The 14,821-nt window shown below is 40.1% G+C and overlaps 1 protein-coding gene across 3 annotated transcripts in view; it reads left to right on the top strand.

Moving 5' to 3' along the window:
* The window catches only part of LRBA (LPS responsive beige-like anchor protein), a 367,500-nt gene that overhangs the window by 349,371 nt on the left and 3,308 nt on the right, over nucleotides 1-14,821 (top strand). For all 3 annotated transcript variants that reach the window (XM_081875163.1, XM_081875165.1, XM_081875164.1), the window contains exons 54-56: nucleotides 5,255-5,356; nucleotides 8,862-9,058; nucleotides 13,382-13,533. In XM_081875163.1, coding sequence (XP_081731289.1) covers nucleotides 5,255-5,356; nucleotides 8,862-9,058; nucleotides 13,382-13,533 — 451 coding nt within the window. The remainder of the gene's footprint in view (nucleotides 1-5,254; nucleotides 5,357-8,861; nucleotides 9,059-13,381; nucleotides 13,534-14,821) is intronic.

Here is a 14,821-nt window from a genome sequence, read left to right on the forward strand (position 1 = left end):
GGAAATGGCTCTGCAGTCCCATGTGCACATTAACGCTTTGGGATATACACAGCCTGAAGGGAAGGATTGGACAGGGATATAAGATGTGTGTACAGACCACACATTCCCCGTATGAACCTGACCTGCTTTTTGCATGCGTGCTTGTTATGCGCTACTTGGTCTCTGGTAGGGGTTCTTCTACATGTGCCAGCATCAGGAAGGTTTTAGCTCATATTTAAACATTCAGCTATTTATTTATGAAATTTGTACACCTCTTGATTGTAAAAAAACAAAAACAAAACTCAAATCTTATTAGACATTCACGGTTTTGCTTTAAAATACTTTCAAGGGAGTTAAACTGAACAGCAGATTTCGTTTATTTAACCTAACCTTTTAAGATACGTTTATAGCAGGAGTCAATAAAAATAGAGAAGGGTTGTTTTATTTAATTAAATTTTTATGTTGAGACATAAAAAAATAATAATTGCTTTTGTAATATTGAAGTGCTACAGTTGTAGAAAAATCAGTTATTTACATGAATTAGCTTTGAATAATAAACAGAGTCTAGTTATGCTTGGTTTAGCAAAAGCTACCTTTTAAAGTAAAAAAAAAAAAAGTAGTATTAGTAGTGGTTTGTAGATTAAATGTAGGTTGGAAGTCAACATTCATAAAGAGTCTGCTGGATTGATTTAAGATGCATGGACCACTATTCACATTCGAAACAAAATAAAAAGATTCCTTCCAGTAGCACCTTAAAGACCAACTAAGTTAGTTCTTGGTATGAGCTTTCGTGTGCATACACACTTCTTCAGATACACAGATACACTATTCACATTTGGTTGCCTCTCCAGATTCTCTTTCACTTTTTCTCTATAAAATTTAAGCCTAACAGAATGAAACAGCAGATACACTTCATAATCAAGCAAGGAACAAACTCTCAAGAAAATTTAAGTAATTTCAATTTTTTTCTAGTACAATATTACTTGCCGTACAGAACTAATCTCCTTTTACTATCTAAGGTTATGAATTCTTTGTTTTAATTCTGTAAAAGTTATAGCTTATGCAAAAAGTTAGTAGGAAGGAAAAGGATTCTACAGAACGGATTTGGTTTTTGTGTGTGTTTTGTAACTCTTGAAGTAGCGTGATTTCTCTGTTTTATATGGTTTAGAAGGTACTGTCTTTGTTTTGTGAATGTTGTGTTAAATACCAAGTTCAAGTTTTAGGTAAAGCTTTAACAATGAGCTTGAAGTTGTGTTAAATATAGTGTTGCCCGAAATAAATCTGCAAAACAGTTTTGGATATTAGAACAGGATTTGGACTTTCTTTAATTTCATTTGACTTGTTCATCTTGCTTTAAGGATCTCCATAAAGATGTACTCAACATTCTTTTCAGGCCTTCATTAAAGCTTGGATCAGTGGTCGTAAACCTGCTTAAGGGACAAAGCCTTGCCTTTCTTTGAAGTCACTTCCCTGGGATTTCAAAGAAGACATAGAAGCCAGTTCCCCCAAAAGCAGTTCTGAAAAGTTTGAAGTGGTGCCCCTTAAACCAGAAGCAAAGTTATTCCCCCCCCCTTTTCTTTGCTGAAAACCATGACAATCTTCTGAGGTACTAAGAATTTAAAAGCTTTTTAAAGAAATCTCTTCTGCTCTACAATCAGCTTCTGAGTTGACACCATTATTTGGAAAACCAGAAGCATGAAGAACCCTAAATGCTTAACATTTTTATCAAAGGAATCAGTCTGACTTTTCAAAGGACTCCTGTTCCATAAGGCTACATTGGTGCTGAGAACGAAGGTTAGACAAACTTTCAATAGCCTTTTAAACATAGCATTGCTACATCAATGTAGGCAGCCTGTGTTAAAATTATAAATACAGTTCATCTTATTTAAAATATTTAGTTAATTTTTCTTGTGCATCTGAATTAATTATATATATATTTGAAACATGAAATTGCTAAACTGGCAACAACTCAAATAACATTTGATGTGCAAAAATGAATTATGCAGTCACAAGGGAAATACATGTGGAAATTGGCTGGAGTCCAGACACTTAGTAACGTATACGACCTTCGGGATTGTGTCTGATGTTGTATTTTTCAACCTATGTTTAATTTATTTCTTCTGAAGATTTTACATTTGAATCCTTGGCATTGCAACATCATTTAACGTCCAAACTCTTTAAGTCCATCCAACTGCCACTCTTTTCATATACTCTAAGCTCAGAACGGGAGAGGGTGTATATTTGTCTGGATGGATCTATTGTTGCCTCTTCCTTTAAAAACTTTTGTGCTGTTGGTCATTCCTAGGTAATATGAGCTGTTAATACTTTTAGAGTGCAACAGACTTTGAAAACCCTGAATGTGACTTGTGTCAATAATGCAATTACAGTTAGAGCTCATTCCAGGCCCTCCTTAATCTGAAAAGGACTGGGCATGCAGACTCAAAATGTGCTTGGGTACTGTATGCTAGATGAGTGTGGTAGCACTGCTGGAGTGCCAAACCCTTTGTTGGTCTTAGGTCCATACTACTCTTACTGCCATTTTGAACTGGGCTTACTACAGTGCATTCTTCCTATCCTGTATTGCAAGGGTGGAGAGCCTCAGGTCTGGGGGCCAACTATGACCTTCCAGACTTCTCTATCTGGCTCTCAGGACTTTCCCCAGGCAAGCCCCCCCCCCTTGAATAGTTTTGCCTGGCTGGAATGTGTCCTGGTTGCCAAGATGGAGAGATGTGTATGGTTGCGGTTCTATATAAACTTCTGATTTTTGCATGGCTGGAATGTAGCCTACGTGCAAAGAAACATCCCTCCCTTCCTTATTTTGCCTCTGGTCCTGTTTGCTATTGGCTTGTGGCCCGCGGAAGGTTGCTAGCAAGGGAATGCAACCCTCAATGAGTTTACTTTACCCACTTTAAGAAATGGAAGCTTTGAGCAGTAGCCTTAAGTTGCCATTTGCATGAAAGATGAGTGTGCTGTCATTCTTCACGCGAAAGAGAGTAATAGCGAATGAGCTACAGATTGCTCTCCAAATACAGTGGTGCCCCACAAGACGAATGCCTCGCAAGACGAAAAACCCGCTAGATGAAAGGGTTTTCAGTTTTTCGAGGCGCTTCACAAGACGAATTTCCCTATGGGCCTGCTTCGCAAGACGAAAACGTCTTGTGAGTCTTGCGATTTTTTTCGCTTTCCCCCCTTTTTCTAAGCTGCTAATAGCCGCTTTGCCCCTTTGCCGCTAAGCTGCTAATAGCCGCTAAGCCACTAATAGCCACTAATAGAGCTAAGCCGCTAAGCCGCTAATAGGGTTGCTTCGCAAGACGAAAAAAATGCAAGACGAAGAGACTCGTGGAACGGATTCTTTTCGTCTTGCGAGGCACCACTGTAGCTCTAACTCTGCTCCTTGGAGCTATTTATAGTCCTATATTCATCACACACACAGCATGTGTTGCCACAGCTGGCCATGCCATGGAAGCAAACGGGCACAAAATGAAAGGCAACTCAATGATCTCAGATACATATCAGTCAACCTTTCACACAGCAGTTGTACCATTGTATGTTAAAAGAAGGACTTTTTGGTTAAACCATGCACATTCATGTCAGTAGTAAAAAAAAGTACTGCTTTTTAAAAAAATTACTTTAGCTGCGCCTTAGATCAGGAAAGATCAGCAAACCCCACTTTTTAAAAAAAAGCGTAGTGACTGTTCACAGTCACCTAAGCACTGCCTAATAAACATAAGGAGATATAGTAGGGTTCCTGCTCTTAGGCTTTTAATATGATTTCCACCACCACCCCTCCTGAACTGTCTGCCATACTTCCTGGATATGAGTGTGCTTTGCCAAATCTTCCATAAAATAAAAGCTTTTTAAAAATTTATGGTGGCTATTTTAAAATTGTGTAGTTTCAAAGAGGGAGCAGGGTTGAGTTGCAGTAAAGTGTTGTTTTTTCCTTGTTTTTTTAAAAAAAGCACTTTTCTCGGAAATAAAATTAAGTCTAGTGCAGCATACAGCAGAATAAAAACATAGCTTGAACTCCAAGTTTGTGTTCTGGTTTGTTGAAATCGATTGAAGTTTTGCCCAGTATTTGAATAGGATATGCATTGTACCCATGTAGGAAGCTGCCTCTTAGCATGTCAAGCTGGGGACTTTCATACCATCTGCTATTTTGTCCTTTTAGCAGCAGATATGAGGGTTGAATCCTAGCATGGAACCATTCTACCACTGAGTTGTAATACCTACCTGATCCAATAGTTCCTTGTATGATGCAGGTCTGATCCTATCAAACGGCAAAGTGAGACCGTTGCCTCAGGTGATAGATACCGATCAGTGGCAGACATGTCTCCCAGCCATTCCTCCTGAGAACTTTGGCCATTCACCTTAGTTGGCCAGCAGAGTCTTGCTGCCCTAAGGTAGCAAGTGGAGGATGCTACCCTGTTGCCAGGGTTGGATTCAACCGTCAACCCTAGGTACAGCAAAAACGATGGAGCATCTTATACTTTGCCTCAGGGAACATAATGTCTTGAGCAAGCCTTGTATGCATGCCAGCTTTGATCTGTTCATGGAATTCCCTGCCCTGCCCTCCCCCCCCCAAAGGAGTTCCTTATTAATTTGCCCATTTGCAGATTCTATGGAGAAGGAACCATTGCTGTATACAAACAAAAGCCCCCATAGGCTCATTGACCTAGTTTAATTGCTTTTATTGGACCATGTAGTCATATTGACTACATACAAACACCTCATAGTTAAGGCTTATTTTACCAGTGTCTGTGAATTGAGCCTTGTGTGTTAAAAAGCTCCATTCTTTGTTCTATCTTGGCTGTCTAGAACTGCGTTGTGCATTTACTGGTGGGCAACGGCATATGACGCAAATAAATATTGCAACGCTATCAGTGGAATTTGCACTACTGCGGGTGCTACATAATACCCATTCCACATTTGTAAGAATGTGATCATTTAATGCAGCAGCGTCTACACTTTGGAACTAGCTGCCTATTGAGATCAAGCAGGTGCCTTCCCTGTACTGTTTTCAGTGCATGCTAAAAATATTCCCGTTTAGACAAGCCTACCCAGATGCTTAGAAAGTTGAGGTAATTTTGATTTGTTTCAGTATTCTTGACTTTTGTATGTTTTAAAGTATGGTTGTTATTTTTTCTTGATTTTACTGTTTTATCTTTTGTAAACCTCTTTGAAGTTGTTTTTTGCAATCAAGCAGTGTGTTAATTTTATGAAATAAATAAAATAATTAAGCGTGACAAAGGAATTTCTTTCTTTCTTCCCATTGAAGGTGAATTTGCCACTCCTCGAGCAATCTTGACAGGTCATGACTATGAGATTACCTGCGCTTCAATTTGTGCTGAACTCGGCCTGGTAATAAGTGGTTCTAAAGGTAAATTTTGTTGCATCCTTTTCTAAAACTCTACTTGGAAATGTTTTTCCCCCCCTTGAAAGCTGAAGATTGGTACTCTTTAGGCTATGAAAGTTAAGTTTATTCATTTTTCTTATACTAATCTTCAGCAATTTTGAAAAGCTAAGCAAAGCAAATGAACAACTAGCAAGACAGACGAAATGTTACATTTCACCATTTAATTGTGAGTCCCACATAGTGCTTTGTAGAGACTAACCATGTCTAATCGTCAGGGGACAGCTTTTTCCTCTCTTTCTGTTGTGTCCTGACCTCTGCCTGGAGTGTACCAGTGCTGCAGCGTAAATTATGTCATTTATGTTTTATGTTCCAATAGAAATGGACACTGGGTTTTCCTCATGTATATTCTCACTGGTATTGAGAATATATTTGTATCGGTTATATGTTCCTCTGCTTGTCCACAAATCACCTCCCATGCTAGGTGCAAATCCCTGTGGAAAATCCTTTTCCTTCCATTTTGTTTGCAATGTGTGTGTGAGGGGGAGAGATATTTTCCATCTTCCTAGAACAAGACAGTCATACCTCGGGTTGAATGCGCTTCGGGTTGAGCGTGTTTGAGTTCCGCTCCACAGCAACCCGGAAGTAACGGAGCACGTTACTTCCAGGTTTCATAGAATCATAGAATCATAGAGTTGGAAGAGACCACAAGGGCCATCGAGTCCAACCCCCTGCCAACCCCCTGCTTGCGCATGCGCAGACGCTCAAAATGATGTCATGTGCATGCGCAGAAGCAACGAAAAGTGACACGTGCATGCGCAGACATGCTGTCACTAGTTATGTTTGCTTCTAGATGTGAACGGGGCTCCAGAACGGATCCCGTTCGTATCTAGAGGTACCACTGTATCCACAAGTTGATCCATTGGTCCTCAAAAGCAGAAACTATGTTCCAAAGACACAGTTATTCTGGATATGCAGGCCTCTAGTGTTTAGATGTTCATCCAAGGCCAGGAAGATCCAGGTGGGAGCCGCCCCCCCCCAATTTATTTATTTTTTTTTACCAAATCCTGCTTGCTGCTTTTTCAGTCAGTCTCCTTCTGTTTTGTTTTTAACTCGGCAGCAATGGCGGCAAGCAAGCAAATCCCTCTCTACAAAAACACAGGCAGGGGGCCTTTCCTCCCTTAAGTCAGATCCACCCACATCAGTAGCACATGAGTTCCTTGGCTGGGAGCAAGACTTCTTTTCTGAACATGCCCAGTTCACCAGTTCGCTCAGGCCATCAGGAGGCGGTAGCTGCCATTTTGCATTAGTAAAATTAGTAAAAGAGAAACAGTGGAGAAAATACTGACCTTCAGCCAGTGGCGTAGCGTGGGGGGTGCAGGGGGGGCCGGCCGCACCGGGCGCAACATCTGGGGTTAGGGCAAATCCACGGGTTAGGGGGCGCAAATCCACGGGTTAGGGGGCGCAAATTACTTGCCTTGCCCCGGGTGCTGACAACCCACGCTACGCCACTGCCTTCAGCCTTTTCTCCTGGTTCTTACTAGAAATGGAAGAAGGAGAAGTACCGTATTTTTTGCTCTATAAGACGCACCAGACCATAAAGCATACCTAGTTTTTGGAGGAGGAAAACAAGAAAAAAAAAATTCTGAATCCCAGAAGCCAGAACAGCAAGAGGGATCGCTGTGCAGTGAAAGCAGCGATCCCTCTTGCTGTTCTGGCTTCTGGGATAGCTGCGCAGTCTGCATTCGCTCCATAAGACGCACACACATTTCCCCTTACTTTTTAGGAGGGAAAAAGTGTGTCATAGAGCGAAAAATATGGTATGTTATCTGGGAAGGTAACTCTGTTGTTGGAACAGACTGTCGGCTTGGAGCTCCTCCCCAACCCCCGAAATGCAAAATTCCTTTCCCAAAGAAACCTTCAGGATCCAATCCTATACGCACTTAGAAGCATAGCATCTTAGACTTGGAAGGGACCCCTGAGGGCCATCTAGTCCAACCCCCTGCACAATGCAGGAATCTCAGCTAAAGCATCCATTACAGGTGGCCATCCAACCTCTGTTTAAAAACCTCCAAGGAAGGAGAGTCCACCACCCCTCGTGGGAGTCTGTCCCACTGCTGAATAGCTCTTACTGTCAGAAAGTTTTTCCGAATGTTTAGTTGGGATCTCCTTTCTTGCAACTTGAAGTCTTTGGTTCGAGTCCTACCCGCCAGTGCAGGAGAAAACAAGCAAGCTCCCTCCTCCATGTGACAGCCCTTAAGATCTTTGAAGATGGCTATCCTATCTCCTCTCAGTCTCCTCTTTTCAAGGCTAAACATACCCAGCTCCTTCAAGTGCTCCTCATAAGGCTTAGTTTCCAGACCCTTGATCATCTTGTTTGCTCTCCTCTGCACACGTTCCAGCTTGTCAACATCCTTTTTAAATTGTGCCCAGAATTGGACACAGTATTTCAAGTGTGGTATGACTAAGGCAGAATAGAGCGGTACTATTACTTCCCTTGATCTGGTCACTATACTTCTGTTGATGCAGCCTAGAATAGCATTATCTTTTTTTGCTGCTGCATCACACTGTTGACTCATGTTAAGCTTGTGGTCCACCAAGACCCCTAGATCCTTTTCACATGTACTGCTAGTAAGCCAGGTGTCCCCCATCCTATATTTGTGCACCTGCCTCTTCATGCCAAAGTGCAGAACCTTACATTTGTCCCTATTGAATTTCATTTTGTTAGCTTGCCCCCAGTTCTCCAATTTGTTAAGGTAATTTTGAATTCTGATTCTGTCTTCTGCAGCATGGTTCTGTTAGTACAGTAGGACTTACTTCTGAGTAAACATGCATAGCAAGGCACCATTTTCCTTCTCTTACTACTAGGGTGTGGTTACAGATAGGTAGCCGTGTTGGTCTGCCATGGTCAAAACAAAATAAAAAAATTCCTTCCAGTAGCACCTTAAAGACCAACTGAGTTAGTTCTAGGTATGAGCTTTCGTGTGCATGCACACTTCTTCAGAAGTGTGCATGCACACGAAAGCTCATACCTAGAACTAACTCAGTTGGTCTTTAAGGTGCTACTGGAAGGAATTTTTTTACTAGGGTGTGGAGCATTGAGTTTTAGGGAAGGGGACGTGTGGTAGGATTCCTCACTGCCTAGGTTCAGATATTCACTCACCTTACTGGGTAAATTGTGGGGATAGAATGGGGAAGAGGAGAACCTTGAACTCCTTGGAGGAAAGGCGGGAAATAAATGTAATGAATAAATAAGAATAAATAAGTGAATGTAGCCAGTCACACACACTGTCAGCCTAATGACCTCACTGGGTTCCTGTGAGGGTAAAACGGTAAAAACATGTACATTGCTCTGACTTGAAGGAATGGCAAGATATATGTGTCTTAAATAGAGTTTTAATGACACTGCCGCATTGTCTAAGCGAACCAGCTTATTTTCCTGTTATGATCACAATCAGAGAAAGCCAGATCTACTTTGCTAGCATCTGTAGAAAGTGTTAACGTTTTTGCCTTTTTCCTCCTCTTTCATCAGAAGGACCATGTCTCATACATTCTATGAATGGGGATCTACTGAGAGCGTTAGAAGCACCTGAAAACTGTCTGAAAGCAAAGCTTATCCAAGCATCAAGAGAGGGTCACTGTGTCATATACTATGACAATGGTCACTTCTGCGTATTCAGTGTGAATGGGAAACTGCAAGCGACTATGGAAACTGATGATAATATAAGGGTGAGCATTTTAAACTTCATTCCGTGTGCAGCATCGTCATAATTCCATACATTTGAAGTCTTATACTTCAGTGTTTTCTCAGCAAGTGAGAAAAAAAGAAGAAGAATGAAGACACAAAACTTAGTTGTACCTTCCCCTACTTATCTGTTTGGTTTGTAGTACGAAACACCTTAAGAAAAACTAATTAAAACAGGAATGGGGAGCGTCTTTAGCCTGGCAGGCCAGACTTTTTTCTTCCACAACCTGCAAGCCAACTTTGACAGATGAGTGGGATCATCCACCTGCCACTCATCCGGTGTCATAATGATATCAGATGGTTGGCAGGTAGGTTGTGCTGTCCATGTGTCAAAGTGGATCCACCAAGCAGGATTAAACCCAGTGCAGGGAGTTCAATCCTTCTTTCCACAGGGTTCAGGTGCGCCAGCAAGTTTGCTGCAGAAAACTCACTGGCACACCAGAACCAAGCAGGATTGAACTTTTGGATCAGCTGGTGCATGGGGCCAGCGACATAACAAGCTGATTTTTGTGTACAGGAGAATCACGCTGTAATTGTTTACAGATATAATTATATGGGGAAAATGCCTGTAACTTGTTTCACATGTCCACCTGCATTAAATGTATTAGCAATTCATACTTTATACTTGCCATACTATTCATATTTCACAGCCAAGTGTTTGTGGTGGTGTTACCATAGCCCCCTGGTACTTAGTGTTTTTAACTTCCTTTTCCTACAATAACTGTGCTGATAACGTGTCGCTTTCCGTTGTGATTATGTTGTCAGCTAGACCAGTAAATCTGTAAAATATCTCACAATCCCTTGGCTGGCTAAAACAATTTCTGTAGTGTTTGTCATTCCCAAGGTTTCAGGAGTGTCGCTTTATGCAATGGAAATTCTACTCTCAGTAGACCAGCATTACACACAAACCAAGCCATTATTTTCCCGCAGCAGTCCCACTTGGATTTAGTCTTAAACAATCCACAGTCTTTCCCCCAGAGCTTCTGTACTTTATCATGCTGCAAGGAACGCGGCAACAGGATGATTAAAACAAGAGTGTTCGAAATGTCTCTGCCCACAGGCACTGGAGTCCAACAGTTTCACATTCTGATGGTAGTAGAAAAATTGAGTGTGTTCAAATTGTTCTGATATATATATATATATTGTATCTGTGGGCTCAGTTTGCACAGCCAACAAAGTTGAAGCTTTCAGTTGTTCTATTCAGACAGTATAATCTTCTGATTTACTGTCTTGTATACAAGTACAAAAAAAAAATGCTACCAAGAGAACTTTTAGGCAGTCTGGATATACTCAGGGCCTAATCAACACATTCCACCTGTTTTTGCTTTAAATATTGTATTGCTCAGTGGAACTTAGGCTAACAGCATATCACAGCAGATCTGCCTTGCAATGTTTAGATATCTTAATGAGTAACTTAAATCTAAGTCGGCAGGCCGTCCAGAGAACTAAAGTTATTCTATCCTAAACAAGGCCAGTATGCTATTCTGCCCAAAGGAACCAATTTATTTTTCTTTCCTGAGTCTGTTTTGAAAAGTGAAGTATCTAACTGGCTCTTGCTGCTTTATACCAATGTTGTCATGTTGACAGGTCTGCTTTTTCAGAATCGTGGTCTCTCACAAATCTGAGTTTTGAGACTGTTTGAGGGGAGTGCAAGTCAGAAACAAATGAATATGGAAGATTCCTTAAAATGTATGCTTTGGAAGATTATTTGCACATCTGAACTATATACAGTGGTACCTTGGGTTAAGTACTTAATTTGTTCTGGAGGTCCGTTCTTAACCTGAAACTGTTCTTAACCTGAAGCACCACTTTAGCTAATGGGGCCTCCTGCTGCTGCCGTGCCTCTGGAGCATGATTTCTGTTCTCATCCTGAAGCAAAGTTCTTAACCCAAGGTACTATTTCTGGGTTAGCAGAGTCTGTAACCTGAAGCGTCTGTAACCTGAAGCGTATGTAACCCGAAGTACCACTGTATTGGAAAAAAGTTGAGTTGTCATTAGGTTACCACTTAGTAGAAACCAAAGGTATTTTCATATTGAGGCAACATCAGAACTTTAAACCGCTTCTTGAGATAAAGAACATCTTTTATATTCCAAATCCTGAGGGCAATATTGTGAAACTGAAACACTGACAGACTTGCCCCTACTCCCAAACCAACATATATATCAGTCTATCAATGTTTTTCCCCCATTCCCATCTAGGTGACTCAGTAAAATGCCACATCTATTAGTAAAACTATAAATCCCATATTTTATTTAATCAAGAGCACAGAAATTTGCTAGATTCATTGGTTGTAGAAGAGTTCAAGATTAATGGCTTTAATTTGGCTTTTAATATAGCATTTCTCTGATAAAAAGCCTCCAGTATAACATTCAAGTGAACCATAACCATAAGGTTAATGGATTTTCATCAGATGAATTTTATAACTGTAGCAAATAATTATTTGTCATGGTCTTCACTGCAATTTAAAAAATACCCTTAGGAGGTTGCCATTTGTGAAATGAGCAAAAAATGGATATTGATTTTGCTTATAATGAATAATCTTTTTAGTAATTGTATTTGGTTTATTAGATAACGTGAGTGCAGCATTTTCTTTTAAACAATTTACTGCCTCAGCTTCATCATCCTTCCTGCTGTCTTCATTGTCATTTGTTAATGTATAATGTACCTGATGTGCTTAGATTCTAAGGGCAAGTACAGTTTCTTTCTTAGGTGAAAAATGTGTAGCACATATTTGGGACTTGTCATAAGAAATAACAACTACCATGATAGGTAATTTAGCCACACTGCAGTTTATACTGAGTTGAACGGTTTTGATTATTCTATTTTTAATGTGTATAGCAACTCTGGGAAAAGGTTTTATTTATGAAAAGCTAATGAAAAAATATTAGAAGCTAAATTTAGAAGTTAACAACTTCTAAAATTAATTAAGAGTTAGCTTAAAAGTTAAACATTTTCACTTTCAACTATTTAAAACGTAAGTGAAAAAGAGTTAATGGTTAAAAGCTAAGTTGAGCTGAAGAAGGTTCTTCACACAGAGTCTGGGAGGATGGGGCCCTGACTAACTCCAGCTACAAAAGCTGAGGCTGCTGAACAAACTATTGGGCTGGGGTATTGTTTTTGTTGCTGCTTTTGATATTACTTATATTTATCTTTTGTAACTTTTAGTTTTTCTTATGATTTACGTGGAAATTGATCAATTTGGTTGTGTTCTTTTTGATATTTTATGTATTGTTTATAACTACTTTGGGTAGTAATTTTACTACCCAATACGAACTTTTTGGTTTGTACTTATGTGATTTTCATGTTGGAAGCCACCTTGAACATGGTTTGAACTATGGGAAGGCGACATACAAAATAAGATGATGAATGATGTATAGCTCAGTCAGTAGAGCATGAGACTCAGAGTTGTGGGTTTGAGCCCCACATTGAACAGAAGATTCCTGCATCGCAGGTGGTTGGACTAGATGGCCCTCATGGTTCCTTCCGACTGTAATTTTCAACTCATATCCCAAGGAAATAGATTCTTAACAGAGCATGAGGTGCTCCCGTGTATGAGTGTGAGGCATTAGTACTCGACTGGCAGGGCTGACATCTACCAAAAGAGAATGGCATGATGAAGGAGAAACCTATGCCAGCGTAGCTCCTGAAATGGTGCAGATAACGCTGCTTCTTTTAGCTCTCTGATTATTCCCATCTGCTTGCAAAGAGATATGAGATTGGCAAGGTTATGTTGCTGGCTGGAATGACTATGCTGTGTAACTTGAGGAGACGGAGTCCTCTGAAAGAGTGCAGCAGTTTCCCATGCAATAACCTTTGCAGTTTGGCCTTGAAACTATGTGTTGACATTGTGCCCACATAATGCACCCATAATTTAACAAGCAAATATGTTAAAAGATATCAATAGCAACTTTCAGCCTCCAGTTAACATGTTGAAGGTTTTCCATTCAGCACTCCCAGCTATAACCAGGGGACAGTAAAAGTTACTCTGTGAATTTTATTTTATAGCATGTAATATGGCTTATAAGAAAATAAATGCCGCCATTGTCTGCAAGTTTGAGTTAAGTCTTCACTGTCCAAATAAGCAATAATTACAAAAATATTGACTTGTATATTTTGGAACAATTAATGGAAAGGTTGTGATCATGTATTATGTGTTTTATCTACTCTCCGTCTGTATATGCATTTGCAAATCCTGCATTTATAATGAAAGCATTCAGCCTTGTTGGATGATAATTAACACATGGAAGAAAGAACTGAATGACTAAAGTTGTTCTTTTAACAGAAGTCTTGCCTTTTCTTTTTCTAGGCAATTCAACTGAGCCGGGATGGACAGTACCTCCTTACAGGAGGCGACAATGGGGTTGTTATGGTGTGGCAAGTGTGTGACCTCAAGCAACTTTTTGCCTATCCTGGTTGTGATGCTGGAATCCGATCCATGGCTCTTTCCTATGACCAAAGGTGAGTCAGTTTGTTTTGAGTTATTTGCTATTGATACCACTTTGTACTGGCTTCATTCAGCACAGATCTTATATAGCAGGAAAGGATCCATAATAATAAAAAGTAACACCGAGAAAGCAAAAAGACTTACTAATTTATTTAGTGCATTTGTACCCTGTTTTTCAGCCGAAAAGGCTCCCAGAGCAGCTTACACACAATCAAAACAGTCTTAGGAAGAAAAGCACAAAACAAAAACAGCACAACAAATTGGGGGAAAGGGACAGGGAGGGAAGAGGAAAATAGAAATAAAAACCCAGGAACCAATTTCTAAAGAGCTGTTCCTATAATGACCATGTGACACAGTTCAGGGAATGCAAGCTGATGAAATGAGCCCTTCTTCCCATCTCTCTCTCACTGAGGCAGCCCATTCAGTTCAATTTATTGTATATAGCCAGAGGCCTTACAAAGGGCAAAAAACAAGACATTCCGCTAAAATCACACAACATAAGTCTATAATTTACAACATTTTTTAAAAAATCACAGTGCATTAACATAACTGGAATAAAGTTTCATAGCTGCCGGAGAAAATTTGGCTACCAGATTTATAGGTGTTTTCAGCTAAGAGTTCAACTAGGAGGATTGATCTGAGAAACAATAGAGAATAGGATACATAAAAAGGGAAGTTTTTAATGTGCGATATTTTAATGTATTTTTAATCTTTGTTGGAAGCTACCCAGAGTGGCTGGGGAAACCCGACCAGATGGGCGGTGTACAAATAATAAATTACAATTACAATATATATATAAAAAATAATTCTCTGGGCACTGTATGTAAAGAGCAAATCAACAAATAGGGCATGCTATCCAACTTGACTGCATCCATAAATGCTTTTCTGTTCCATCTGTGCTATTCCAAAGTATCTCCTCTCTAAGTATGCTGAGGTCATCTATTGAAGCTTAAGTTCAGCAAAGGCCCTGCGTAACTCTGGAAAAGTTCTCAAAATAGTGAGGTCTTGAGTGGTTGCACTTAATTTGAGGGTACCAAAAAGAGTAACGGGCAGCGATAATGGATGCTCTGTTCTTGGCTGGCATCATGCTTGAAGATTCAGTTTCTAAGAGCATGAACTAAAGAATAGATATTTCTCCATTCAAAGATTGTAATCCATAATCTTGACACTTTTGTGCCCAACCTCCTATTCTTAGTTGTTCCAACCAGCAGAGCTTCATGAGAATATGGTCCTCAAAAGCATTTGGTCTATGAAGTATCTAGCATAGTTTAGATCAATTCTGGTTGCTATCAAGAGACCCAA

The sequence above is a fragment of the Podarcis erhardii genome (assembly GCF_964252035.2).
Source record: "Podarcis erhardii genome assembly, chromosome: 9".
Taxonomy (NCBI): Eukaryota; Metazoa; Chordata; class Lepidosauria; order Squamata; family Lacertidae; genus Podarcis; species Podarcis erhardii.